Genomic DNA, 27450 nt, shown 5'->3' with positions numbered 1-27450 from the left:
CCGCAGCCCGCAGGTGCCGGTGCCGCCGGTGCTGCTGCCAGTGATGCTGCCGCTGCCGGTGCTGCCGCTGCCGGTGCTGCCGGTGTCGGTGCTGCTGGTGCTGCTGCCGGTGCCGGTGGCGCTGGCGGCCGGGGGGCGCCGCTGTGCTGCATTGCGGGGCGGGCGGCCCGTCCCCGTCCCCGTCCCTGCGCCCATCCCCGTCCCCGCCCGCCCGGTCGGCTCGGCCCGGCCCTCCCGGGGGGAGCGGGGCTATCGGGGCCGGGCAGCGCCGCCGGCTCCGGGTAGGAATGTCCCTGCGCGCCCAGATAATGTTATTTATATCGCGGTGCAGGGCGGCTCCGCTCCCCCCGCCCCGCTCCCGCACCGGCCCCGCCGCCGCCGCCGCCGCTCGCCCGCCCGCCGCCCCGCGCAGGTGAGACCCCGCGGCACCGGGATGCGCCGCTCCGGGAAGCACGGGAGGGATCGGGGGACAGCGGGAGGCGCCGCTCCCCGGGGACACGCTGGGGGGGGGCACCGGCAGGCGCTGCCCGCCCCAGGGATATCGGGGGGGGGGGTGCGGCACCGAACGCCGGGCGCGGAACGAACCGGGGGGGGACGGTGGGCACGGAGGAAAGTTTGGTGGCGAGGGTGAAGAGCCCTCCGGGGAGCCTGAGCCCCCTTTTCGCCCGCGGCGGGGGGTCTGCTGTCATCCCGTGTCCCTCGGGGCTGCTCTCGGGAAGGACGGGGCGGGCGAGTGGCGGTGACTTTCTAGGGACACCCTGTGGACAGCCCGGGGACAGTGTGGGGACACCCTGGGGACACTTTTTCTGGGGTGCCAACCCCTGGAGGGCTCCCCACACTAGTCCTTGGTGCTCCCAGCACTGTTGGGACACGGTGGAAAAGCCGAGTCCTGAGGGTCTTGGTGGGACACATCACCCAACCTGCTTTGTCCCCCAGTTTTTAGCAACTGGGCTAATTGGAGGGTTACTGGGAAGGGTTTTTGGGGGGCCATGCCCTTGGTCCCCCTTGTCCTGTGCCAGGAGGATGCTCACAAGTGGGCATTGGGCTGGGGGAATTCTTAGCCTCACCCCAATGATCCAGGGGTCCCCCAGGCCTCATTTCCCACCTTTTCCCTTTATAAATCTCCAGGTCCCAAACCAGGGGATTGGGGTGCCCTGGAATACAGTGGCAAGCACAGGAGACCCAGAAAACCCTGCTGCACGCCAGCATGGCCCCCCACGGGTTATTTGATAGCTGTCATGTGGTTTTGGGGCACTGTCTGGTGGTTTTGGGGTGCAGGGGGGGGCAGCTCCCAAGAAGGGAGCGGGGCTCAGCTAGCGCCGTGCGCAGGGGAGGCCTATTTATAGCCAAAAATGTCTGTGGAGTGTCAGCACGTGTGCGTGTCACCGGCTTGGGTGACATGGGACAGTCCTGGCACAGCCGGCATGTGGCCCTGGGGAAGCCCAAATTCTGCTGGCGGGTGGGAGTGTGGCCGGGGAGCCCTGGCCGGGGCAGGGCAGCGCTGCCGGAGGAGCCGTGCCGTGCCTTTCCATGCCCGGGTGCCCCGTGCTGTGCCGCGCGGCCGTGCCGAGAGGGACCATCTGCTCCCGGGCCTGGCCCCGCGCCCGGCAGGCAGGGGGCTGCTGGGGGGCTGGGGGATGCCCCCCGGCTCCTGCCCCTTCCCAACCGGAGCAGGGCTGCTTGTGGACGTGGGGGAGATGCCAAATCCAAGTGTTTTGGTGGAGTGGAGCAATGGGGACACACCAGGCTCTGGGTGGCAGTGATGGGGCAAAAATTTGGGGTGTTTTGGTGTTTTGGGCTATTCTGATGAGTTTCTTCTGTGCACTGGAAATGGGCTTGCTGGCAACATGCTGTGGCTGTGAGGGTTGAGCCAGGGAATGGGTTTGAGGGTGCCATAAGTGCCAGGTGCCAAACGCTGCCCCGGCCGCCCTTGGGGTGTGGGGGGACATTCCCTATGCCCGGCGGGGGGACCGTGGTGGTGGCACGATGCCAGCCCCTCACCGGGAAGTGCTGATTCACCGAGGCGAGCCGCTGGCCGGGGAAGGCGACGCTGCCCGGGCCACGGCCGCAGGATGCTGGCGGCGAGGCCGGCATGCTGGCATTCCCAGCTTTCCGCACGCTGAGCGGCAGGAATGACAATTCCCGGGTGGCGGGCGCTGGTGGCGGCGTGGCTGTGGCAGAGAGGGATGCTCGGAAGGCGCCGGTGTGGCGGAGGGAGATTTAAAGGGTGGGTGAGCGCCCGCGCTCGGAATGCTCCCATGGGCCTGATGTGGCTCCCTTCGGCGTCATCTCCTCCTCCTCTTCCTCCTCCTCCTCCTCTTTCTCTTCCTTGGATGCTCGCAGCCATGGCCCCGCTGCCGTGTTGTCAGGGGCACCGTCAGAACTGGTCTCTCCTGCAGAGACCAGACACAACTTAGCACACCCAAACTGCTGGCAGTCCCTGAAGTTTTGGGGACAAAATCCCCAGATTTGTCCCCAAAATCCCAGAAGGCTTTCCTGCCAGGGTGAGCTGGGTGCTCTGGCAGAGGCACAGAGTCATGGCATGAGGGGCTGCCCTCCTGCCTGCTCTGGTACACATCTGCATGGCCCTGCACCCACGCGAGTGCCTGTCGTGTGTGTCCCATGCACACTCTGGTGTGTTCCTGCATGTCCTTGCTCTGGCATACAAATTCTGGCACATTTCTACTTGTCCTTGTTCACCTGTGCACACTCTGGCATGTCCCTGTGTGTCCTTGCTCACAGGCACACTCTGTCACACTTCTGTATGCCCTCGTTCACATGTGGATGCTGTGACAAGTCCCTGCGTGTCCTGGCTCACAGGTACACACTCTGCCACCCTTCTCCGTGCCCTTCCTCGCACTTGCACACTCTGGTGTGCTCCCGAGTGTCCTTGCTGTGCTGCCCACACTCCTGCACGCTCCTCCATGTCCTTGCACGTTCCCGGTGCCTCCAGGTCCAAGCCAAGGCCCTGCCTGTGGTGCCCCGATTAGGGTGCAGAGTTGGGGTGTGGCACAGCCTGGGCCACCCCGATAACCCTGCCAGGGGGGACATGGGGGATGCCCGGGGCATCTGAGGGGGACCTGGGGGCCCATGGGTTGTCACAGCTCACGGGGACAGCAGGGATTTGGGGCACACAGGGTTCCCCCTGGCACCCACTACTGAGGGCTCTGGGCAGCTCTGGGTTGCAGGAGAGGTCCTGGACATGCTGCTGGCTGTAGGGAGCCCCAGCTCATCTCCTCGCACCCCTCAGGGGCCCCAGCAGCCACCGACAGCTGCTCAGAGGCATTTTTAGATACCAGCCATGTCCTATCTGTGTCTCAAATGTCCCCGGGGGTGGGTGCCCCCCCCTGCCGGCAGCTGTCACCCACTTTCTGCCACCAGTGCTGGTGAAGCCCCTGTGCGGTGCAGGGGTCGGGGTGGGAGTGAGCAGCAGCCCCTTCCCTGGGGGCATCCAAGGATTGGGGGGGACACCTCTGGGGACCTGGGCTGGGGTTTCAGCTGAGCAGAGGGACCTGGGTGGGGACTCAGCTCCGTAAATAGCCATTAGCAGAGCTCGGCAGGGCTCAGCACGGTGGTCCTGGAGAGGGCAGCTGCCAGGTGCCCCCCCAACACCTGGGTGGGGCGAGGCTAAATCCCTCTGAGCAGCTTATCCCGAGGCTCTGAGCCGCAAATCCCCACGTGCCGCAGGGCCAGTGAGCCACCGCGGCCGCACTGATGCTCACGGTCCCACTGTCCCCAGGGGCCTCTCACCGGTAGCCGACGGCCACCGGGCCGGGGCACACTGGGACCATGACCTCGGCCAATGACTATGAGCAGCTGGAGCTGCAGCAGCAGTACAGCCGCATCAACGTCCGCTGGGACGCGTCCGACGATGAGCTGGACAATGACAACAGCTCTGCGCGGCTCTTTGAGCGCTCCCGCATCAAAGCCCTGGCAGGTGGGTGGCAGGTCCCCTCGGTCCCACCTTGGTTGTCCCCACTGTCGGTGACCCCATGCCCACTGTCCCTCCAGACGAGCGGGAGGCCGTGCAGAAGAAAACCTTCACCAAGTGGGTGAACTCACACCTGGCTCGTGTCACCTGCCGCATCTCAGACCTCTACATGGACCTCCGGGATGGACGGGTGCTCATCAAGCTGCTGGAAGTGCTGTCAGGAGAGCTTCTGGTAGGAATCCCATCCAGCTGGAGACCCCGGGACCTGTGGCCTGCCATGGCATGCTACACCATTCTCTTGGTGTTGGCCAAGGGTTGGGGTGGCAGCATGGGTGTTGGGGTGTGCCTGGGCAGGGCTTGGGGTGCCTGGTGTGGGAGGGAGCGTGCTGAGCACTGTCATGCCCCAGCCCAAGCCCACCAAGGGCCGGATGCGGATCCATTGCCTGGAGAATGTGGACAAGGCGCTGCAGTTCCTGAAGGAGCAGCGGGTGCACCTGGAGAACATGGGTTCCCACGATATCGTGGACGGCAACCACCGCCTTGTTCTTGGCCTCATCTGGACCATCATCCTCCGCTTCCAGGTGAGGACAGGTGGTTTGGGGCATCCCTCTGCTCCACACCTCATTCCCAGATGGGAGCCATCCTCCATGGAACTGCACTTCCAATCCCAGAATGTCCTTTGGCCCCCAGATCCAGGACATCATCGTGGAGACACAGGAGGGCCGAGAGACACGCTCTGCCAGGGATGCACTGCTGCTCTGGTGCCAGATGAAGACAGCAGGGTAGGTGGTGGGACCCTCACGTGACCGTGTCAGGGTCTATGAGTGTCCAGAGAGTGACAGTGACACCCTGTCCCCATCGCAGGTATCCCCATGTGAATGTCACCAACTTCACCTCGAGCTGGAAAGACGGGCTGGCCTTCAATGCCCTCATCCACAGGCACAGGTAGGTGGCACAACAGCAGGCACTGGGTGACAGTGGCACTGAGAGATGTCCCACAGGTGTGTCACCACTGTCTCGTGCCCTCTGTCCCCAGGCCTGAGCTGGTTGACTTCCAAAACCTTACCAAATCCAATGCCCGGCACAACCTGGAGCATGCATTCAGCGTGGCAGAGCGGCACCTGGGCATCACCCCTCTCCTTGACCCCGAAGGTGAGGCAATTGCTGCCAGTCCTCCTGCCTCAGTTTCTCCTGTGACATTCCAAGGCTCCAGAGCCTGGAGCACAGAGAGGTTCCCAATACATGGAAGGAGGGCCTGGGTGGGCACAGGAGGGACCTCATGAGGCTGTGGTGGCCTGTGAAGTGGGTTGAGGTTGGGTCAGGAGTGACACCTCTCACTCGCACCGGGCAGATGTGTTCACGGAGAACCCCGATGAGAAGTCCATCATCACCTATGTGGTGGCCTTCTACCACTACTTCTCCAAGATGAAGGTGCTGGAGGTGGAGGGACGGCGCCTGGGCAAGGTAGGGAATGGCATTGAAGTGGCCAGGGGTGTTCTCTTGGGGTGCCAGCCCCTCATGCTCACCCCTGGTCCCACCACAGGTCATCGAGCACGCCAAGGAGACGGAGCGGATGATCGAGGGCTATGGGGGGCTGGCGTCCGACCTGCTCACGTGGATTGAGCAGACCATCGCCTCCCTTAACAGCCGCAGCTTCGCCAACTCCCTGGCTGGGGTGCAGCACCAGCTGCAAGCCTTCAGCACCTACCGCACCGTGGAGAAGCCCCCCAAGTAAGAGCCCCCTGCTCCCCGTGCCCGCCCGGTGGTGTGGGGCACCCAGGGGTGCCCAACACTGAGCTCTCTCTTGGGCAGGTTTCAGGAGAAGGGCAACCTGGAGGTGCTGCTCTTCACCATCCAGTCGCGGATGAGGGCCAACAACCAGCGTGTCTACACCCCACACGAGGGGCGCCTGGTCTCTGACATCAACCGGGTACGGGCTCCGTCTGCTGTGGTAGCTGGGGCTGTCTCCTGGGGTCGAGTCAGGTCCATCTCCTGGGGGAAACTGAACTCCTCTCCTGGGGAGACTGGGTCCATCCCTGAGCAGTTCAGGTCCTTGGGCAGGCTGGGATGGGTCCCAGAGCAGGTTAAGTCCATCTCTTGAGGCAGTTCAGGTCCACACCAGGACATGCAGAATCCACACTGGGACAGGACTGATCCATCCCATGGCAGGCTGTGTTCTTCCACCTGGGGGTCATCAGCAGAACAAGACACAGGTGGGTGGGAGGATGTGGGATATGGAGGATGTGCCATCTGTCCAGTGCCGCCTTCCCCCAGGCCTGGGAGCAGCTGGAGAAAGCGGAGCATGAGCGGGAGCTGGCACTGCGCAACGAGCTGATCCGTCAGGAGAAGCTGGAGCAGCTGGCACGGCGCTTTGACCGCAAAGCGGCCATGCGGGAGGCCTGGCTGAGCGAGAACCAGCGCCTGGTGGCCCAGGTGAGGAGGGGCACCACCCATCCCAGGGACCCTCTGCCCTGGGGAGCTCACCAGAGCCTCACCATGGGCTTTGTGCCGGGCAGGACAACTTTGGGCAGGACCTGGCGGCAGTGGAAGCGGCCAAGAAGAAGCACGAGGCCATTGAGACAGACACAGCTGCCTACAGGGAGAGGGTGCAAGCCATCGAGGCAGTGGCCAAGGAACTGGAACTGGAGGGCTACCACGACATCCAGCGCATCAACGGGCGGAAGGACAACATCCTGCGGCTCTGGGAGCAGCTCCTGGAGCTGCTGGCTGCCCGGCGCCAGCGCCTGGAGATGAACCTCACCCTGCAGCACCTATTCCAGGAGATGCTCCATTGCATCGACTGGATGGATGAGGTCAAGGTAAGCTGTGGGCATTGAGTGTCACCATGGGTGAGGTGTCTTTGTCCCACCAGGTGTTGGTGGGAGCTCACCAGGGAGGGAGATGAGATGTCGGGGTGCTGGTGCTGAGTTTTGGGTGTCAGTGGGTAATAGCTGAGGGTCTCCTGCAGGTGAAACTGGCATCTCCTGAATCTGGGAAGCACCTTCTGGAAGCAGAGGAGCTGCTGCAGACCCACCGTCTGCTGGAGGCCGACATGGCTATACAGGCAGAGAAGACCCGGGCCATCAGCGCTGCCGCCCTCCGCTTTGCTGACGCTGAGGGTAGGTGTGCCAGGACACCCCTGCATCCCTGGCGTGGCCAAGGGAAAGCAGGGCACTGTCCTGACGAGCACTCACCCTGCTCCCTGCCCAGGCTATCGTCCCTGTGACCCCAAAGTCATCCGGGACCGCGTGAGCCACCTGGAGATGTGCCGGCGAGAGCTGCAGGTACTGGCGGCACGGAGGAGAGCCTTGTTGGAGCAATCCCGCTCCCTCTGGACCTGCCTGTGGGAGCTAGACGAGGCAGAGAGCTGGATCAAGGAGCAGGAGCAGCTCTACTCCTCCCTGGACTTCGGGAAGGACCTGCCGGGCGTGCTGCTGCTCCAGCGCCGGCACGCTGCCTTCGAGGCCGAGCTGCGGAGCCGGGGCGGGCGGCTGGAGCAGACGCTGGCGGTGGCCGAGGGGCTGGCGGCCGCGGGCCGGGCAGCCGAGCAGCTGCGGGAGCGGGGGGCGGCCGTGCGGGCGCTGTGGGCGCAGCTGGAAGAGCTGGCGGCGTTCCGACGGCGCGGCCTGCGGGAGTCCGAGGGCTTCTTCCAGTTCCAGGCTGAGGTGGAGGAGTTGGCGGAGGGGCTGCAGGATGCCCGCCGGCGGGCGGCCGCCGAGGAGCTGGGCCAGGATGAATCCCGCACCCTCGTCCTGCTGCGGCAGCACCAGGAGCTGCTGGACGAGCTGGCGGCCGCCCGGGAGCAGCTGGACAGGCTGGCTCAGCAGGCCGAGGGCTTCCCGCCGGAGCTGCGCGCCGGCCCCGAGGCGCAGAGCCGGCTGGCGGCCCTGCGGGAGCTGCACGCCGAGGCGGCCGCGCTGGCCGAGCGCCGCGGCCGCCAGCTGCAGGATGCCCTGAACCTCTACACTGTTTTCGGGGAGAGCGACGCCTGCCATCTCTGGATGGGCTCCAAGGAGACCTGGCTGGCGGAGCTGGAGGTGCCGCAGGCGCTGGAGGACCTGGACGTGACGCAGCGCAGGTAGGAAGGAGCCCCCGCCGTGGCGGTGCCGCCGTGCCCTGTCCTGAGCTGCTGCTCGTTCTAAGCCTGCACGTTCCCACAGGCTGGACGGGCTGGAGCAAGACATGGCCACCGTGGCTTCCCAGATCGCCGCGGTCAACCAGGCCGCCGACGGGCTCCTGGCTAGCGGGCACCCTCGGAGCCCCCAGGTCCGGCAGTGCCGGGACCAGCTCAACGAGAGGTACGGTGCCGGTGGTGGCGGTGGTGGCGGGGCAGGCGGGTGACACGGTGTCGGTGCATTCTCCGCTATCCCCCGCCTCTGTCCCGCAGGTGGGGCCGGTTCCGGGAGCTGGTGTCGGAGCGCCGGAGGGCGGTGGGCTCGGCGCTGCGCCTCCTCAACTACAACCTGGAGTCCGAGGAGACCCAGAAATGGCTGCGGAGCAAAGCCCGGGCGGTGGAGGCCACGGCCGAGCTGGGTCGTGACCTGGCCGGCGTCCTGGCCACCCAGCGCAAGCTCTACGGCATCGAGCGGGAGCTGGCGGTGGCCCAGGACCGCCTGGCCGCCCTGCGCTCCCAAGCCGAGCGCCTGGCCGAGGAGCGGCCCGAGGCGGCCACCGAGGTGGCCCAGAAGCTGGCCATGGCCACCTCGGCCTGGGACGAGCTGCAGACGGCCCTGGCAGAGCGCGCAGCGTCCCTGGGGGAAGCCGGGCAGCTCCGGAGTTTCCTGCAGGACCTGGATGACTTCCAGGCGTGGCTCTTCGGCGCTCAGAAAGCCGTGGCGGCCGTCGATGAGGTGCCGGCGTCGCTGGGGGAGGCAGAGGAGATGCTGCAGCGGCACGAAGCGGCCCGGCGCGATGCTGAGGAGCATGCGGGAGCCTTCGCCGCCTTGGTGGAGGCGGGGGAGCGGGTGCTGGGGGGACAGACGGACCCCGAATACGAGGGGCTGCGGCAGCGCCTGGGCGGCGTGAAGGACGGCTGGGCTGCCCTGGGCAAGATGGCAGAGGCTCGGAAGCGCTTCCTCACCCAGTGCCGCAACTTCCAGGAGTTCCTTCGCGACACCAAGCAGGCGGAGATCCTCCTCACCAAGCAGGTGGGTGCTCAAGCGATGTCCTTTGGGTCTCACAGGCATCCCAAAAACGGGTGATTATGTACTGATCCCTTGCTGTGCCCCTCAGGAGTATACGCTGTCCCACCTGGAGCTGCCCTCCACACTGGAGGGCTCGGCTGCTGCCCTGCACCGCTTCCAGAACTTTCGTGCTGGTGTGGAGAGCAATGCCAAGAAGGTCCCAGAGGTGGTGGTTGGTGGCACCAAGCTGGTGGCTGAGGAGAACATCTTTGCTGAGAAGATCTCTGAGAAGTGCCGAACTCTCCAGGAGCGGTGAGTCTGGCACAGGGCTGGTGGATGGGTGGGCAGTGTGTGGGCAGTGGGGCTGATGCTGCACATCCGTGGTTCCCTGCTAGGCATGGAGCTGTCATGGACAAGGTGGAGGAGGCAGCAGGTTTGATGCAGGACAACCACGACCTACAGACCTTCCTGCAGAGCTGCCGTGAGGTAGGAATGCAGCATGGCTGGTGGCATCCCTGGGGGGTCCCCACTGGCTGAACACTGACACCCTTCTCTTCAGTTTGATGCCTGGGTGGATGAGAAGATGCTGATGGCTCAGGATGTCTCCTATGGAGAAGCCCGTGGTCTCCACAGCAAGTGGCAGAAGCACCAGGCATTCATGGCTGAGCTGGCACCCAACCAGAGCTGGCTGGAGAAGATTGAGGCGGTGGGTGCCAGCACTGTGATCGGAGAGGGGGGATGGAGTTGGGGAAGAGTCTGGAGCATGAGGAATTGCTGAGGGAGCTGGGAGGCTTGGCCTGGAGAAAAGGAGGCTCAGGGGGGACCTTCTTGCTCTCTACAACTCCTTGATGGGATGGTGCAGCCAGATGGGGGTTGGCCTCTTCTCCCAGGAAATAAGGGAAAGGATAAAAGGAAACAACCTCAAGTTGCACAGGGGAGATTTTGATTGGGTATCAGGAAAAATTTCTTCAGGGAAAGGGTTGTACAGCCCTGGCACATTCTGCCCATAGTGGTGGTAGAATCCCCATGCCTGGCGGGATTTAAAAGCTGTGTGGACAGGGCATCTGGGGACATGGGTTACTGGTGGCCTTGGCAGTTCTGGGGGAATGGTTGGACTTGTTGTGCTGAGAGGTTCCATGACTCTGGAATGCTCCCAGCCTGCTGCATGGGTGAGATATCCCCGTGCCGCAGTGACCACCCCTCTCTGCTGCTGCCGCAGGAGGGGACGGAGCTGGCCGGGCGCAAGCCGCAGTATGGCGCGACGGTGGCGCAGCGGCTGCAGGAGCTGCGGCGGCGCTGGGCCGAGCTGCGCGGCGTGGCTGAGGACAAGGGCCGGCAGCTGTTCGAGGCCGAGCGCGCGGCGCTGTACGCCCGGAGCTACGGGGAGCTGGAGAGCTGGCTGGGGCGGGCGCAGGAGGAGCTGCGCCATGCTGAGAAGGTCAAGGACCTCACCGCCACCAACCTGTTGCTGAAGAGGTTGACGGTGGGTACTGGCACCTCACAGGGTCCTTTGGGAAGGGGTGGGAGGTCCAAGGTGATGGAGTTTGTTCCCAAATGGGACTGGGGTTCTCCATCTTGGCTCAGATCCCTAACTCACATGGATTTGCCCCACCAGAGACTGGAAGAGCAAGTGAGAACATGGATGAAGGAGCTGGAGGAACTGGGGTGGCAGGGCACCCCTGCTACTGGGGATGTGCCAGATACCACAAGGCAGGAGCAGATGCTCCGGCAGCGAGTCCTTGAGCTGCTGGAGCCACTGGAGAGGAAGAGGAAGGAGTTGGAGACTGCCAAGGCCATGTACCAGCTGGGGAGGGATCTGGAGGATGAGACAGTGAGTGTCCTTGCTGTGGCAGGGGCTGGGGGGGCTGGGGGTACCCATGGGTGCTGCAGGGGGCTCAGTGGGTGCTCCTTCGCACAGCTGTGGGTGCAGGAGCGGCTCTCCCTGGCGAGATCAACGGATCACGGCACCAACCTCGCGAGCGTGCAGCGCCTGACCAAGAGGAATGAGGTGAGCTTGGGTACTGCAGCCACCATTCCGGGTGGTCCCTCGGGATCCATCCCATGGGTGACTCTCACTGTGATTCCCTCCTGCCGGCAGACTCTGCAGAAGGAGCTGGCGGGCCATGCCCCCCGCCTGGGCGAGGTGCTGAGCCGGGGAGAGGCAGCGGGGAGCGGCGAGGAGCCGGGCCCGGAGCTGGCGGCACAGGCGCAGGAGCTGCGGGCGCTGTGGGAGACACTGCAGGAGGAGGCGGCCGCCCGGCACCGGCGCCTGCGGGAGGCTGAAGAGGCCCAGCAGTACTACCTGGATGCTGACGAGGCCGAGGCCTGGGTCAGCGAGCAGGAACTCTTCATGGGACCCGAGGAGAAACCAAAGGTGAGGAGTGATTCCATGTGGTGCTCCATGTTTGAGGGTCTGTGGTGCACTGGGCCGTGCCTTACTGGGATATCCAGTGTTGACCCAGGCAGTGCCACATTGTTCTGCTGAGCATTGTCCGCATGTGACATGCTGTGGTGTGCCCTGCTCTTATGTGTCGTTCCCATGCCATCACACAGCATCCATCCCATTCCATGCCATGCCCCTCTGAGTTCACCATTGCTCCCTGTGGCACCAGACGGAGCCAGGACATTCCCGTAGGGCAGGCACTGAATCTAGACCCTAGTCCCTGTCCCCCAGCCATGCCAGGTGCTGATGGCACTGATGTTTTCCGTGCCATAGGATGAGGAGAGCTGCTTGATGATGCTGAAGAGACATGTCCGGCAGCTGCGCTCCATCGAGGACTACGGACAAACCATCAAGGAGCTGGCGGGGAGGGCGCAGCAGCTGCTCTCTGCCGGCCACCCCGAGGGGTAGGTGCTACGCCACGTGTCCCCTGTCCTTCGTGGCAACCCCGTGCCCTCAGCACTGTGTGGGTGGGGGCTTTAGCTGGAGCTCTGGCAGTGTCAGCTGCTCCAGTTGGGCAGGGAGGTGGTCGGAGAGGGATATAGGGAGCACAAAGTGGGTCCTTCACCCCCAACCCCCCCGGATGTCAACACGGGTGGGTCGGGGACATTTTTTCGAGGGTGAGAACTGGGTGTCTGTGTGCCGGGGCCGCGCAGGGAGCAGATCATCCGGCTGCAGGGCCAGGTGGACAAGCACTACGCGGGGCTGAAGGAGGCGGCCGAGGAGCGCCGCCGGCGCCTGGAGAACATGTCCAACCTCTTCCAGCTGAAGCGGGAGGTGGAAGAGCTGGAGCAGTGGATTGCTGAGCGCGATGTGGTTGCTTCCTCCCCGGAGATGGGGCAGGACTTGGACCATGTCATGGTGAGAATGATGCCGTGGATGTGGCAGTAAGTACTGGCGGGTGGCTTGAGGGGGGTGACTTGACTCTTCTCTTCCCTCCATGCAGCTCCTGCGAGAGAAGTTTCGTGAGTTCGCGCGGGAGACAGGGAGCGTGGGGCAGGAGCGCGTGGACCGGGTGAACCTGACCATTGAGGACCTCATTGATGCGGGGCACATCGAGGCAGCCACCATAGCTGAGTGGAAGGACGGGCTGAACGAGAGCTGGGCCGACCTTCTGGAGCTGATTGACACCCGCATGCAGCTCCTCGCCGCCTCCCATGACCTCCATAAATACTTCTACGATGGTGCTGAGCTGCTGTCCCTCATCGCCACCCGGCGCCAGGAACTGCCCCAGGATCTGGGCGAGGATGCTGGCACGGTGGAGGCTTTCCACCGCATGCACAACGCCTTTGAGAGAGACCTCCAGCTGCTGGAGGCACAGGTGAAGCTCCACCCTGGCGTGGATGCCAGCACTCAGCATTCTCTGTTGTCTGGTGGAAGGTGTCCCTATCCATAGCAGGAGGCTGGGCTCAATGGTCCTTGAGCTCCCTTCCAACCCAAGCCATTCTGTGGTTCGTGCAGGTGCAGCAGTTTCGGGAGACAGCAGTGCGCCTGCAGACTGCCTATGCTGGGGAGAAGGCGGCTGGAATCCAGGAGAAGGAGCAGGAGGTGTCCCGAGCGCTGCAGGAGCTGCTGGACGCATGCAGCGGGCGCCGGGCACGGCTGACGGACACGGCCGACAAACACCGCTTCTTCAGCATGGCACGGGATCTGCTCTCCTGGATGGAGAGCACTGTCCGGCAGATTGAGACACAGGAGAAACCCAGGTATGGATGAACCCCACGGGCACCCGGGATGGGGCATGGAACCGATGGCACCACTGACCCTGGCCCCTCTGTGTCCTCAGGGATGTCTCCTCGGTGGAGCTGCTGATGAAATACCACCAGGGAATTAAGGCAGAGGTGGATGCTCGAGGCAAGAACTTCACCGACTGCATCGAGCTGGGCAAGAAGCTGCTGCAGCGCAAGCACCAAGACTCTCCAGAGGTGAGGGAATCAGGGATTGGGAGTGGTGGGGATGATGCCATCTGGGCCACTCTCTAACAGCATCCCCTCACAGATCAAGGCGAAGCTGGTGGAGCTGGTGGACAAGAGGAAAGCCATGATGGAGATGTGGGAGCAGCGCTGGGAGCGGCTGCGGCTGTGTGAGTGCGCTGGGGGTGCCGGGGAGGAGTGTGGCAGTGCCGGGGGTGGCAGGGTCGGTGGTCCAGGGGCTGAGCGCTGCCCATCCCTCCCACAGTGCTGGAGGTGTGCCAGTTCTCCCGCGACGCCTCGGTGGCCGAGTCGTGGCTCATAGCTCAGGAGCCCTACCTGGCCAGCAGCGACTACGGGCAGACGGTGGATGCCGTGGAGAAGCTGCTGAAGCGACATGAGGCTTTTGAGAAGTCCTCCGCCACCTGGGAGGAGCGCATTGCTGCCCTCAGGAAGCTGACAACGGTGAGAAAGGCTCGGGATGAGGCCTCTGCCTGCCCTGCCACAGTCTCCCCCCCATCCCTTACACCTTCACTCCTTGCCTGGCAGCTGGAGCTCCTTGGCGGGCGGTCTCTGCGTGAGGGGCTGGTGCGGGACGGGACGACACGCTCCGAAGCTCCTGACTACTGCCTGGATCTGGATGGGGAGCTGGAGGCTGGGTAAGGAATGCCACCATCATTCCATGTGACCAGGGACACTGTTTCCACATCCCTCTTCTCAAACCATTAAGGATGTTTTGTAGCATTAAGGGCTTTTTAGCAATTTGCCTTTTCCAAGCAAGAAATTGATGCTGATGAAGAGGAGAGATGAAGGTCAAGCCTGACAGAGCTTTGATCCCTTGAGGGGGACAGGGAGCAGCAGCCATCCCCATCCCTATGGGATCATGTCTAGGATGGGGATGCTGACCAGCTGTCTCCCTGTGCAGGTCAGAAGAGGAGGAAGAGGAGGAGAAGAAGGATGTGAGCACACAGGACACTTCCCTGCCCACTACAGATGGACCAGAGCCGGTCAGTTCTTGAGTTTAGCTTTTACCTTCCCCAACGACCAAAAAGGTGGCCCTGCATGCAAAACGTTGTTCCTGCATGCAAAACATTGTCCCTGCATGCAAAATGTGTCCCTGCATGCAAAAAAGTGTCCCTGCATGTCCCACAGCTCCTAGCACCCCCTGTGACCATGACCTTGCTGTGTTGACAGATCCCTGCATTCCCAACCCTCACCTTGTCCTTGCCTTGTGTTGAATAAATGTTGAATGACCCCAAAAAGGCCGGGTGGGCAGAGGGGTACTTCAGGTCCCCTTTGCCCCAAGGGAATGACATTGGGAGTGGCACCCATGGTGTATGTGTGTGTCTGGGATCCATGCAGCAGCTAGAGTTGGAGTGTCTGCCCTGGGGCCACCGTGTCACCCCAAGGGACATCATTGCTGTATGGGACATCAGCGCCCTGTAGGACATCACTGGAACCATGCAGGACATCAGCACCCTGCAGGGAATTTTCACCCTGTGGGTCATTATCACCCTGTGGAGCATCATCACCTCAAGAGACACAGTCACTGTATGGAGCATTGTCACTCTGTGGGGCATCGTCACCCTGTGGGACGTTGTTGGGACGTTGTCACTCTACACGGCATCAGCACCCTGTGGGGCATCATTACACCCTGCAGCATTGTCACCCTGCGAGGCAGGCATCATCACCCACAGGGCATTGTCACCGTGTGCCAGCTTCTGTGGTCGCTGCCAGCTCTCTGCTCCTCCCACGTGCTCTGCCTGTGCAGGGACACCACGATGGCTCTCTGTGGCTCTGCCTGCTTGGGAACAGGAATCTCTCCTTCTGCCTCTTCGGCCTGCCTAGAGACATGGGCATCTCCTGGCTCCTCAGGGACCAGGTCACTCCCCGCTGCCCAGGGATAGGATCCTTGAGTGCCTACACGGGAACAAGTTCATTTGTGCCTGATCAGGGATGTGGGGATCTTCTGGCTGCTCAGGGAGAGTGTACCCCTCTGCCTGCTTGGGGACATAGCCATTTTCATCACCCTGGGGACAGTAGCCCTCTCTGCTTACTGCCAGCCTACTCAGGGACATGGGCATCCTCTTGCTCCTTGGGGACAGGAACTCTCTCTGCCTCTTCTGCCTTCTTGGGGACATGGGCATCTCCTGGCTCTTTGGGGCAAGATAATTTCTGCCAGCACAGGGACATGCACATCTTCTGGCTGCTCAGGAACAGGATCCTCTCTGCCTGCTTTGGGACATGGCCACTTTCAACTGCTTGGGGACAGGAGTGCTCTCTGCTTACTGCCAGCCTGCTCGGGAACATGGCCATCTTCTGGATCCCTGGGGACCAGATCACTCTCCCCTGTGGGGACAGGATTCTGGAGAACCTGCTTGGAACAAGAACATTTCTGCTGGCTCAGGGAAATGGGCATCTCCTGGGGGACAGGGTCCTGCTCTGCATTCTGGGGGACATGGGAATCTTCTGGCTCCTTGGGGACAGGGTGGTCTTTGCCTGCTCAGGAACACAGACACTTTTCCCTGCTTGGGGACAGAAGCCCCCTCTACCTGGGACATCTCCTGCCGCCCCAGGAACAAGATCACATTCACCTGCTTGGGGGACAAGGACCCTGACTACACATCTGGGGACAAGATCACTGTCTGCCTGGGGACATGGGCATCTCCTGGCTCCTTGGAGACAGGGGGCCTGACTAAGCCCCTCCTGTGGCACCCAGCTGGATAGGCGTCCCCTTTGTCAGGCACCACTGATGCCTTGAGATGATGGCACTGATGCCACGGGCCCCAACCATACTTCTCACTGTCCCCATGTGCCCTGGGCTAGCAACAACACTGAGGTGGCTCCCAGGACTGCTCATCTAGCTTGGTTCAACCTCATCACCCCAAATCTGAGGAGACACTGGCACCAAGACTGGGTGCTGCCAGGGCTGGCCCATGTCCCAGTCTCTCACTAGTATCCTCCCAGTAGCCACCAGTTTTGTGTACTGGAGCTGGTGGCTTCACTGGCACTGTGCTGAGGGTCCCAGCTGATTGCTGGAGTCTTCCCAGTACCCACCAGTTCCCACATACTGGAGCTGCTGGGGTCACTGGCACTGAGATCTGGGGGTCCTAGGGCTGAACCATGTCCTAGCTGCTCACTTGGGGTCCTCCCAGTAGCCACCAATTCCTGCACACTGGAGCTGGACATGTGGCCACACACACACACACATTGACATCACACTGAGTGCCAGGGCTGGATCATGTCCCAGATGCTCACTGGGGTCTTCCCAATAGCCATCAGTTCCCACACACTGCATCTGGTGGGGTCACTGGCACTGCACGGAGGGTCCCAGGGCTGGACTCACTGCAGGATCCCAGACACTCAGTGGGGGATCACATCTGGGAAGGGGATGCTGAGCCATCCTCCCAGCAGTCACCAGTTTTCACCTATCAGAACTGGTGGGGTCATTGGCATCCAGCCACTCACTGGGGCCCTCCCAGTAGACACCAGTTCCCACATTTCGGGGCTGCTGATGTCACTGGTACAGAGACCTGGGGGTGACCTACGCCCAGGCCACCAGACTGAGGTCTATAACCCACTGGTGACAGTAACCTGGGAGGGCACGACACCTTGCCGCGGGCCCATCAGTGGCAGTGGGTGGGTGACACTGCGGCGTAACCGTGCTGTTGCCTTGCAACAGCTGGCACCGAGGACAGGTGACGAGGAGCCAGTGTCACCGACCCCACGGGCACCGCGGGAGGAGCCGGAGGAGCCGGCCACGCTGCCCGCCCGTGTCAGCAGCGTCCAGCTGGAGGGCTACCTCGGCCGCAAGCATGACCTGGAGGCGGCCACCAAGCGCGCGTCCAACCGGTAGGCACGGCGGCAGCGGCAGCAAGCGCGGTGTCCCCGGCGGGGCGGTGTCCCCAGGGTGACACGGTGCTGGTGCAGGTCATGGAGCACGCGGTACTGCGTCCTGCGGGGTGGCCAGCTCGCCTTCTTCAAGGACGCCAAGAGCCGCGCGCTGGGGCTGCCGTGCCAGGGCGAGGAGCCCCTGGGGCTGTGGGACGCCCGCTGCGAGGTGCCCGCAGGCTACAAGAAGAAGAAACACGTTTTCAAGCTCAGGTGAGGGTGCGGCGCCTTGTGGGGTGGCACAGAGGGCATGCGTGGCACTGGTGTTTGTGCTCTGTCCCTAGGCTCAGCAATGGCAGCGAGTGGCTTTTCCATGGCAAAGATGAGGTGAGGGGTGGCCCGGGGGGACACAGGGTGGCTAGTGGAACCCAGGGGGCACGGAGTGGCTGGGGGATGTGGTGGTGGCCAGCAGTGCCCAAGGGGACATGGGTGGTCAGAGAGGCCCAGAGGGACACAGGGTGGCTGGTTGTTCCCAGGGGGACACCAGTGGTGCCCAGGAGTATATGGGGTGGCTGTATTTGTCATGGGGACATGGTGGTGGCCAGCAGTGACTGGGGTACACAGGGATGGCTGGCAGATGTAGTCAGAAGTGGCCAGCAATGCTCAGAGGGGCAGGGGATGGCCAGGGGTGCCATGAGGTCACAGTGAGGGGCTGGCAGTGCCTGAGGGGACATGGGTGCCTGCGGAAGACTTGGAGCAACTGGCATCACCCGGGGGCCCTGGGTTTGGCTGGGACTCTGTTGGGGGGCCAGGGAAGCCCCCCTAACGCCCCCCGTGCCCACAGGAGGAGCTGCAGGCCTGGCTGCAGGGGCTGAGCGCGGCCATCACAGAGTGTCGGGGCAGCCGCGGGAAGGTGCAGAGCCTCCCCCTGCCCATACCCCCGGCCCCCCCTGAAGCCCCCCTGCCCCGCAAGGACAAGGAGAAACGCTTCAGCTTCTTCCCAAAAAAGAAATAACCCCCCTGGATGGCGGGGGGGGGAGGAAATGACACCCCACGTCATGCCAGCGGGGCCATGCGTGCGTAAGGAGACGCGTGTGCGGTGCCTGTACAGGCGCCACCCGATCCAGAGGGGCACGGGGGGGTCATGCGTGGGCAGGAGCCCCCCCACCCCCCCGCCATGAGCACACGTGTCCGTGTGCACAGTGTATATATATATATTTGTATTTATATATATACATACATTTACACGCTTCAGGCACACCCCTGTGTGGAAGTGGCCGCAGGCGCCCCCCAGGCGTGTGCCCCCCGTGCCCATACGTGTCCCTGCACGCACACGTCTGCACACGTGTGTCCCCGCATGCAGGTGCACCCCCGGCCCCCCTCCGCACGCACGGCACAGGTGTGCGCCCCACAGGTGTGCATGGACCCCCCCAGCACCCGCACGGGGGGCGCGTGGGTGCCCCCCAAAGCCATAACCCCCCCCACCGCAGCGCGTGGGTGCAAAGGGGGGACCCCCTGGCCCCCGCGGGCACCAACCAAAGAGCGTCAGCCCATGAGGGCCCCTCTCTGGCACCCCCCATCCCCTGCCCCCCCAGCCGGGGTGGGGGGGCCTCCTGCACCCCACATCTGGGCCAAGACACCCTGGGGAGGGGGTGGGAGACCACAGAGGAACTTTGGGTTCAGTTTGGGGTTTTTTTTCTAATAAAGATGTGAAAGCAAGTGGGGTGCAGTGCTGGGTGCCTGCAGAGCATGGGGAGGCCGCTGGTACTTGTAGTGGGAGGTTCTTGGGGTGCCCCAGGTCCTGTGGGCAGAGAGAACTGGGGGTATCCCTTGTCCAGGGCAGGCTGGGAGTCCCCAGGGTGCTCCTTCTGCCAGGTGGGTTTGGGGAGTCCATGGGGTGCCCCTTTTCCTGTGGGCTGGGGGGCCATGGGGTGCCCCCTCTCCTGAACAAGCTGGGGGTCCATGGGGTGCTCCTTCTCCTGGGCAGACTCGAAGTTCCCAAAGGGTTCCTTTTTCCAAACAGTGTGGGGGGCCATGGAGTGCCCCTTCTTCCAGGTAAGTTGGAGGTCCATTTGGTGCCCCTTCTCCCAGGAAGGTTGAGGATGCATGGGGTGACCCTTCTTCCAACTAGAAGTGAGGTCCATGTGGTGCCCCTTCTCCCAGGAAGGTTGGGGGTCCATGGCGTGCTCCTTCCCTTGAAGTCCAGGGGACACCCGTTCTACCCGTTCCTGCCCCTAGCTGGCAGCGTCAAGGGTCTGAAACTTCTGCCGCAGGTCTCTGACGAGGCCGTGGCGCAGCGGCTCGGGGCTGCCGGGGGTCTCGGGGCAGCGCCGCCGGTACTCCTCGGATGCCTGGTAGGCTTTGCAGCGCTCCACCACCGCCTTCAGGCAGATCTTCTCCCGCGTGGTGGGCGAGCGGATCTGCACGTAGGCCGGGGGCTCCGGCAGCCGCTCCAGCACCAGCACCCGCTGCCCCGGGCCCAGAGGGGCTTCGGCAGCCACCCACAGCGCCCCGTCACTGCTGTACCGCGCTGGCGCCGGGCTCGGGGTGTTGGAGCCGCCGTTGGTCTCAGCGCTGCGGCTCCGGGCACTGCCCCGCTCCTTCCCGGCCGGGCGCCCACCGCGGCTGGGACCCTCGGGCGCCGAGCGGCTGCGGCTCACCAGCGGCGGCCGCGGGGCACCGAAACGGGCGCGGAGCTCCTGCACATCGGGCCAGGTGAAGGGTTCGGCACCCACGGGGCTTGAGGGGCTGCGGGGGCCACGTGGGGACGGGGACGCCACCAGCGCCTCATCCTGCGGCACAGCCAGCGAAGGGGTGCTGGGGGTGGGGTCCCCGTCCTCCTGCGGCGTCAGCGGGGGGCGGCGGGGGCCGGCGCGGCGGCTCTTGATGCGGAGGCTGTACTGCCGCGCCAGCTGGTACACCTTGGTGCCCAGGTGAGGGGGTGTCAGCAGCAGCTGCGGGGGTGGCCCTGGGGGTGACACCGCGGTGCCCACATCATCCTCCTCCAGGATGAGCAGCGGCTCGGGGGGCTGTGCCCCGTTCTCCTGGCACAGCTCTGGTGCCTCGGGCTGGGTGGGGGGCTCAGGGCTCTCGGGGGGCCGTGGGAGCCCATTGAGGCGGCACACGGAGCTCCGCACCAGCCCCTTGGGGATGAAGGAGAGGCTCTCGCGGCGGCGCACCCCGAAGCCGGCATCGCGGTGCTCGGCATGGCCGTAGTAGCTCTTGATCTTGTCGAGAAGCAGGCGGTCCCGGTTGGAGAGCAGCGATTCCCGGCGGGCTCTGATGAAGGGCTCGGGAGAGGGGATGGCACTGCGGGACTCCCCGGGCTCCGAGGATTCGAGCGGGGGGCCCCCATCCAGGCTGAGGGTGCTGCCACCATGGCTGGGGGTGCGTCCCAGGGTCCCCTCCAGCGCCAGGCTGCTCCTTCGGGACAAGCTGCTACCACCGCCGAACCGCTCAGCGATGACGCTGGCCTGGTCCAGCACTGAGGGCGGCAGGATGCTGGCGTCTCCTTCCCCCTCCTCCTCTTCCTCCTCCTCGCTGCTCAACACCTGCAAATCCTCCGCAGCGTGCTCTGGTTCCCTGTCCCCGCTGGGCAGTGCCAGGGTCCCCACCAGGGACGGGGATTTGGGGACCTTGGGGTGCTCCCCAGCACTGCTGTTAGGGGTGTGGGTGCTGGGTCCCTGGGCACTCCCGGGTGGGGGCCGGGGGGTCGCACTGACCTTCTCACAGCTCCCTGGCCCCCAGCTGCTCGGCCGCTTCGGTCCCTCCAGCACCCATGGGTGTTCCCCAGCCTGGGCAAGACAAATGTGGGGAGTCATGAGCTGGGGGGGCTCACCCAGCTGCTCTGAGCAGGTTAAATCCCAGCCAAGCCATGGGGCCCCGGGAGAGGGCACTGAGAACAGCATGGGGTGTGCCCTGGACTGGAGTGGGATGTCCTGGTAGTGAGGCAGGGTACCCCAGGAGTGATGTGGGAGTGCCCCAGAAGCAATCTGGGGTGCTCTGCATGCCCTCCCTGGGGTTTGAAGGGCTGGTGTAGGTACCTGCTCCTTCTGGGGCTCCAACAGCAGATCCCTGGACCCTGGCAGCTCCTCCTGGCAGTCCTTGCCCAAAGGCTCCTCTTCCTCCTCCTCCTCTTCCTCTGCCACCATGCTCTCAACCGCTGCCCAGGCTCTGGGGTGCTGGTGTGGTTCCCCCATTTCCAGGAGTGCCCCGTCACTGCCAGCGTTCTGTGTGGGGGTGAGCGCCAGGCTCAGCGCCCCGTGCCAGGGCTGGAGGGACTGGGCACCCCAACCCACCACACCTGGCCTTACCTTCAGCCCTGCCAGCCAGGATAGAGAAAAGCAGAGATTAGTGGAGGGAGCACCCAAAATTCCCCCCATGGCCCCCAACCACCCCTCTGCTCGCCACACCAGTGCCACAGTCGTGCCAGCTCACCTTGCTCGCCCGGGTGCCACAGGTTGTGCTTGGTGGGCTCTGGAGGGAGGGGAGATGACGGTGGCATCACCCCCCTGTCCCCCAACTCCTCAGCACCCCGAGCCCCCTGATCCCGTCCATTGTCCACACCCGACTGCCTGCGCCCCCCGTGTCCCTGCAGCCGCTCCAGCAGCGTCTCCGTGTGTCCCTGGTGCTGGAAGGGCTCTGTGGGAACAGGGATGAGGCACCATCAGCACCCAGTGCCACCCTCCCTACGGCCATTGCTGGGCCCTGAAGGGGTGACGGAGGGAACACATGGGATAGGAGGGACACTGGTGACACGTGGCTCTCACCAGACTGCCGGCGTCCCTGGACTGGATCGGTGGCAGCGTCACCCAGGGGCTGGCAGGACCAGCTCTTCTTCAGGCGCTCAGGGCTGCAGCGGGGCAGGCGTGGGGGATCTGTGGGGACAGGGAGTGACACCAGGGAAAATGGGGGGTAGCAGTAGGGCAGAGAGGGAATGATAGGGCACTTGTGGCACTTACAGAACAGGTCCATCTCCAGGATGGCTTCCTTAGCCTGGGTGGAGGGAGGATGGAGAGAAATGGAGCAAAGGTGGGGTACAGCTGCCCCCCCTTGCTGTGCCAGGAGGTCCCTGGTGTCACTGAGGTGCCCACCCCACCAACCTCACCTTTTGGGGGATGGTGGCATGGTGGTTCTCCAGGATGAGCCGCTTGATGTGGTGAGTCCACATGCGCTTCTCCTCCACGCTCTTGGCCTGAGGGGCACAGGGAGGGTGGTGAGGTCAGGCAGGGGGTTCCTGGGTGTCCCAAAGGTGCCCCCACCCCATGCCTCCCTACCTGCAGGCTGTGCTGCTGCTTGCCGTGCTTGTAGTGTGCCAGGCTGAAGCACAGCGAGTCCCTGGTGCTCTCAATCAGCATCAGCGACGAGCACTGCCGGGAGAGGCATCAGCATCCCTGGAACTTCCCACACCAGCACCCACCGGGGTCCCTGGCACTCACTGGGCTCCCCTGTTCCCAGCATTCCTCAGTTGCCCCAACCCCAGCACCCACTGGGGCTCCTGACACCCACCCTGTCCCTCCATCCCGGGCATCCACAGGAGTCCCTGCCACCCAGTGGGCTCCCCCGCCCCATCACCCTCACAGTCTCCTGCCCTCATCCCGCACCGGGATGTGGCTCTTGTAGACATAGTGGTCCCCGCGGCGCTTGGTGATCAGCAGGGCCTTGTCGAAGAGGAAGAGGGCACGGTCGTGGCGCACCCGCTGTGTCCGAAATGTGCCCTCCAGCACCAGCTCCCCGTAGCTCGTCAGGTCTGGCCCCTTCCAGCCCAGGAGCAGCGACTGGATCTCCTGCACAGACACAGGGGCTTCAGCACCCCTGCCACAGTGCCCATCTCATGTCATCTGGTGCCACCCCCCACCCCTGTGGTGTCTCCCTGGCATCCCCCGGTGCCCACCTGCTGGCGGATGGCGTGCTCGTGCTTGCGCTTCATATCATTGATGTACCAGGCCACGCAGGTCATGGTGTCAATGGCCTCCAGCACCAGCTCGTAGTCGTCCCCTGCCTTGTGCTCGAAGTGCCTGGCGATCTCCTGGGCACAGCATGTGGCATCAGGACATGGGAATGTGCCATGCCAGGTGCCTGGACTGCTCTAGGCACCCAAGCCGTGTCCCTGTGCCACCCCTGGTAGCCAGGATAGGCCAAATGCCCACAGCCCCTCCCTGTGTCCCCCCAGGCTGTGCCAGGTGCCCACACCGTGCCATGCTGGGTGCCAGGAGCTCACCTGGAGCAGCAGGTGGTACTTGAGGATCCTCTGGACAGGCTTAAGCAGGTAGGCCCCGAGGGGCAGCGCGTGGCGCAGCCGCTCCTGGCATTCCCGCAGGAACCGTGCCTGGACCTTGCTCCTCATGCACTCGGTCAGTGCCGCCACCGAGCTGCGGGCAGGGAGGGGGCTCAGATCCCTGCCCACCCGTGTGCCCCCTGCCCACCTCCCTGCTCACCCAGCTGTGCCCCCAACCCACCTGGGGTAGTTGTTGCAGTACTGGGTGTAGATGGCAAATTCCTGACTCTGCAGGTAAGGGGAACGCAAGTGAGAGCCTGGTATGACCACGTGTCCCCCCTGGTGTCCCCACAAGGCTCCCTGTGCCCTTACCCGGGTGACGAAGCACACGGCCACAGCCACGGGGTCATTGGCACAGCTCTCCAGGTTTTGCAGGAGGGTGCTGGGGGGCACAGAGAGGACAGGGTGACCACAGCCCCCCGCACACCCATGGGACAGGGTTACCCCTGTCACCTTCCAGTGGCACCTGCTCCCCCACCTGCTGAGCTCGTAGATGTCCTCAATGTTCCCGAAGAGAGCGCTGACCTGCTCTGGTCGCAGCACCGGCTCCTCCGCGTCGATGATCTTGCCCAGGTAACCCTGCCGGGCACCCACGGTGGCACCATTGCACCCCTAGACCCACTCTGTGTCCAGGGGTGTGCCCCCGTGTGCCCCCTGGCACCCACCTCCACGATGCTGCGCAGGTCCCGGGCATAGGTGCGCTCTGACTCCACGATCTCCTGCACCACACGGTCCAGGTAGCTGGGCTTGGCCCCGGGACTCCCGAAAGCTGCCAGGGGGTGCCCACCGCGGGCACCGGGCCACCCCCCCGGGGACGCGTTGTTGTTGGCATTATGGAGCCCCTCGGCCCACGGCTCGGTCCTGGTGCCGGGCGGATCCTCCATGGCACAGCCAGGCTCGGGGCTCAGGGCAGGGCGCTGCGGGCACGCGGGCACCGGCATCCCGGCATCCCCTGGCACCAGTGGGGCACAAGGCAGCACTGGGGGGAGAATGGTGGGTTAGGGGGTGCAGATTGCCCCCAAATATGGGTGATGTGTGGCACCAAAGGAGTTCACCCTGACAAAGAGTCCCGATGGCCAAACTCTCTATGCCAAGGGGTGCCGGCATCCCCCGACCCCAAAAATCCCTGGGTACAGAGTCTCTGCACAGCCCACCAGTGCTGAGATTTGGGAGTCCTGCCCCTTCCCATGCCAGACCCGGGGACCGCGCCGGGACCGGGTGCGACGAGCACCTCTGCCCCCACCCACCGGGGCCGTGCGTCACCGCCGCGCCCGCGGGACACCTTCCAGGTGAGCTCAGCGCCGGCTCGCCCTTCCGGACCACCGGTGCCACCGGGATCCTCCCGTGCCGCCGAAACCGCTCAGTGCCATAAACACGGTTGGGACAGCCAGAAAACAGCGGCCAGTGGCAAAGCGTGTGGGAGTGTCGAGGACACTGAGCCCGGTCACCGCGGCGGGTGGCCCTGGGGACAGTGACCTTGAGCTGGGCCACGTGCCGCGCCGACGGCGTGGCCGCCCGAGCCCCCCGGCACCCCCGGTGCCGGCACCGAACCGGTCAGGCCGGTTCCCGCCGCCGCTTCCCCACACCCACCGTGCCGCGTGGCCGCCATCCAGCCACCGCCCTCCCCGGGGCTTCCCCGAGCACGCCAGGAGCCCCCCAAAACGCCACCGCGGTGCCTCCCAAGTGGGGTTCGGGCCCATGTCCCCAGTGGTGCCACAGCCCGGAACCCCGGGTACTGGCACACCCAACCGTGCCATGGGGCACTTCCTGGGCACCCCGGACCTGGGTGATTGGGGGAGCAGCTCCCCCAGCCCCCAAATTCGTCACCCCTACAGGCTTGGGGCACCCTGTCCCAGGGTCACCTCGACCCCGGGGGGACACCCAGCCGGTGGCATCAGAGACAGTAGACCCCGAGCATCCCTCCGGGCAGCGTCCGACCCTTGTCCCACCCTGCCAGGGGGACAAAAAAAGACCCCCAGGTGGCACGGGGGGAGCAGACGGGGTCTCCCCCACCTAACACCCGGGCGGGGATTTGTGGCTACCGCAGCTCGTCCCCGAAGGCCACCCCCGGCCATCCTAATCCGCTCACAACACCGTGATTAAGGCGCCGGCCTCACGTCACGGGGACCGCGGCCACTCTCCTGGGCCCTTCGGCCACCGTCAGCCCGCCCCGGTGAGCGGGGGGGTTGATCCTCTTACCCCCCACCCCGTCCCCCCGGTGTCACCTCGGTGGGCACGCGGCCGCCCAGAGCCCTGCCGCTCCCGCCTGCCCCGGGGGAATTAGCTGTGACCTTCACGCCCCCGACCCTCCCCAACCCCGCCACAGAGGACGGGCGATGCCCCTGGAGTGCCGAACAGGGGGCTCTGGTGGGTCCCCAAAACTCCCCGGTGGGGGAAACAGGCAGGCGCCGCGTTTGTGGTGCCGGGCCGGCGGGAGGGAGGTGGGATTTTCTCCCCACCGTGGGATCGCCGGTCCCGTTGCACATTCCAGCGCGGGAGTTGGGGCGCGAGGCACAGCCCACGGCGTTTTCCCAGGATCCCGGCACAGCACGGCGGGCCGGGAGAGGGGCCGCGGCGCGCCAGCCCGCCGGAGCCATATAAGGGCAGGCGGTTCACCATTTCCAGGCATTTTCCAGAATCCCAGCGGCCTTGGGAGCGGGGAGGTCGCCGCCGGCTCCGGCGCAGCTGCCGCGGCCGTTGCTCCCGGCCCCGGCTGGCACCGCCGCTGCCCGGCGGGCACGGGCTGGGCGCCGACGCTCCCGCCCGCGGGGACTCGGGGGGCTCGGCACCGCGGGGATCCCCGTGTCACGGCATTCCCGGGACGAGGCGGCACCGAGCCGCGGGGCTGACAAAGCCTCTTAGTGCCCGGCGCCCATGGCGTCGCGCCGCCTAATCCTGAAGGAGGGGCGCAGGACACCCCCACCTCCCACTGGGACCCCTGTCCAGGGTGACCCCACATGCCACCGCCTGTCCTGCACCCTCGGCTCGGTTTGAGGACATCCCAAATTTCTCTGGATGCCTGTCCCGGGGGTCTGCCAGCACCCCAAGGTCCTGCTGTTCCCTGCCCCTCGGGGACCCCAGTATCCCCAATTCCCCCTTAGTGGGGACTCCCAGCTCCTGCTTCACTCCGGGCATCCCTGGACTCACGAATCCTGCCTAACCAGGGCCCGTGGATCCTGCTCCACCGGGATGCAATGGCTCCTGCCCCACCAGGACCCACGGATCCTGCTCCACCGGGACCCACAGATCCTGCCGCGCGGGAATGCACGGGCTCCCGCCCCACCGGAACCCAGGAATCCCACTCCACTGGATGCGACTACTCCAATTCCACCGGGCCCCTCGGCTTCCTCTTCACCGGGATGCAACGGCTCCTGCAGCACCGGGACCCCCGGATCCTGCCCCACCGGGAGACTCCCGCGGCCGGGGACCCTCGGGACCGCCCCCTCCCGGCGGGGACCCCCGGCTCCCCTCCCGCTGACCCCACGGCCGTGCCCCGATCCCGCCCGGACCGGACTCACCGCGCTCCGCTACCGCTACCGCCACCGCCGCCGCCCCGACCCGTCCCGTCCCGCCCCGTCCCGGCCGTGCCCGCAGGAAGCGGCGGGAGCGCCCCGGGGCGGGGACAGCGGCCGCCCCGCCCGGCCCCGGGAACGGGGACTCCCGGGAATGGGAGCGGGACAACACCGCACCGAGCCCGGGCGTGACCGCGGGGTCCGGTACTGTCCCGGTCCCGGTCCGGTCCAAGCATGGATCCGGTAGAGTCTTGGTACAGTCCTGACACGGTCCCAGCACAGTCCTGGTGTGGTCTAGATACCGTCCTGGTACAGGAGCCATCCGGAGATGGTTCAGGTACTGTCCTGGCACGGTCCCGGTACTGCTCCGGTACAGAACTAGGCGTGCTTCTGGCGTGGTCCCTGTACTGTCCCGGCACAGCCCCT

The 27450-nt window shown here is 64.8% G+C and overlaps 2 protein-coding genes across 4 annotated transcripts; one reads left to right on the top strand and one right to left on the bottom strand.

The window, feature by feature from the left end:
* The first annotated feature begins 143 nt into the window (after positions 1 to 143).
* SPTB (spectrin beta, erythrocytic) lies at positions 144 to 18954 on the top strand. Of its 2 annotated transcripts, XM_074543448.1 has the most exons (37): positions 144 to 412; positions 2743 to 2820; positions 3740 to 3937; positions 4012 to 4163; positions 4339 to 4512; positions 4622 to 4713; positions 4796 to 4876; positions 4968 to 5083; positions 5283 to 5395; positions 5475 to 5662; positions 5744 to 5861; positions 6206 to 6364; positions 6448 to 6750; positions 6900 to 7050; positions 7142 to 8009; positions 8092 to 8229; positions 8319 to 9078; positions 9164 to 9366; positions 9450 to 9540; positions 9614 to 9760; positions 10274 to 10537; positions 10670 to 10885; positions 10973 to 11062; positions 11153 to 11428; positions 11771 to 11901; positions 12151 to 12355; positions 12441 to 12815; positions 12956 to 13200; positions 13281 to 13419; positions 13493 to 13577; positions 13673 to 13869; positions 13954 to 14063; positions 14330 to 14411; positions 17087 to 17256; positions 17335 to 17508; positions 17580 to 17622; positions 18080 to 18954. In XM_074543448.1, exons 3-37 carry the CDS (start codon positions 3790 to 3792, stop codon positions 18248 to 18250), a joined length of 6975 nt encoding a protein of 2324 aa, XP_074399549.1. In that variant the 5' UTR covers positions 144 to 412; positions 2743 to 2820; positions 3740 to 3789; the 3' UTR covers positions 18251 to 18954. The 2 variants fall into 2 exon arrangements, with proteins under 2 accessions (XP_074399549.1, XP_074399548.1); XM_074543447.1 differs by lacking the exon at positions 2743 to 2820.
* Positions 18955 to 19073: 119 nt separating this feature from the next.
* On the bottom strand, positions 19074 to 27255 carry PLEKHG3 (pleckstrin homology and RhoGEF domain containing G3). Of its 2 annotated transcripts, XM_074543452.1 has the most exons (16): positions 27031 to 27255; positions 24178 to 24491; positions 23991 to 24091; positions 23825 to 23894; positions 23694 to 23740; positions 23456 to 23606; positions 23129 to 23263; positions 22839 to 23021; positions 22512 to 22604; positions 22343 to 22429; positions 22197 to 22230; positions 22005 to 22112; positions 21802 to 21876; positions 21673 to 21711; positions 21279 to 21556; positions 19074 to 21029 (listed from the first exon to the last, which is right to left on the bottom strand). In XM_074543452.1, the coding sequence occupies exons 2-16, from the start codon at positions 24451 to 24453 to the stop codon at positions 19470 to 19472; spliced, it is 3237 nt and encodes a 1078-aa protein (XP_074399553.1). In that variant the 5' UTR covers positions 24454 to 24491; positions 27031 to 27255; the 3' UTR covers positions 19074 to 19469. The 2 variants fall into 2 exon arrangements, with proteins under 2 accessions (XP_074399553.1, XP_074399552.1); XM_074543451.1 differs by having other exon boundaries at positions 21673 to 21876.
* Positions 27256 to 27450: the final 195 nt, after the last annotated feature.

This window comes from Zonotrichia albicollis, chromosome 6 (assembly GCF_047830755.1).
Source record: "Zonotrichia albicollis isolate bZonAlb1 chromosome 6, bZonAlb1.hap1, whole genome shotgun sequence".
Classification (NCBI taxonomy): domain Eukaryota; kingdom Metazoa; phylum Chordata; class Aves; order Passeriformes; family Passerellidae; genus Zonotrichia; species Zonotrichia albicollis.
This window is presented reverse-complemented; position numbering and strand designations above follow the sequence as displayed.

Bases quoted from the DNA above. Each gene is read 5' to 3' on its own strand.
- SPTB (XM_074543447.1), top strand. From the start codon at position 3,790: ATGACCTCGGCCAATGACTATGAGCAGCTGGAGCTGCAGCAGCAGTAC. The intron at 8,230-8,318 runs GTACGGTGCCGG...TCTGTCCCGCAG, and splicing joins CGGGACCAGCTCAACGAGAG to GTGGGGCCGGTTCCGGGAGC. The intron at 9,761-10,273 runs GTGGGTGCCAGC...CTGCTGCCGCAG, and splicing joins GGCTGGAGAAGATTGAGGCG to GAGGGGACGGAGCTGGCCGG.
- PLEKHG3 (XM_074543451.1), bottom strand. From the start codon at position 24,453: ATGCCGGTGCCCGCGTGCCCGCAGCGCCCTGCCCTGAGCCCCGAGCCT. The intron at 22,113-22,196 runs GTAAGTGCCACA...CTGTCCCCACAG, and splicing joins CCTGGAGATGGACCTGTTCT to ATCCCCCACGCCTGCCCCGC. The intron at 21,557-21,672 runs GTGAGCTGGCAC...CCTGGCTGGCAG, and splicing joins GTGGCACCCGGGCGAGCAAG to GGCTGAAGGTAAGGCCAGGT.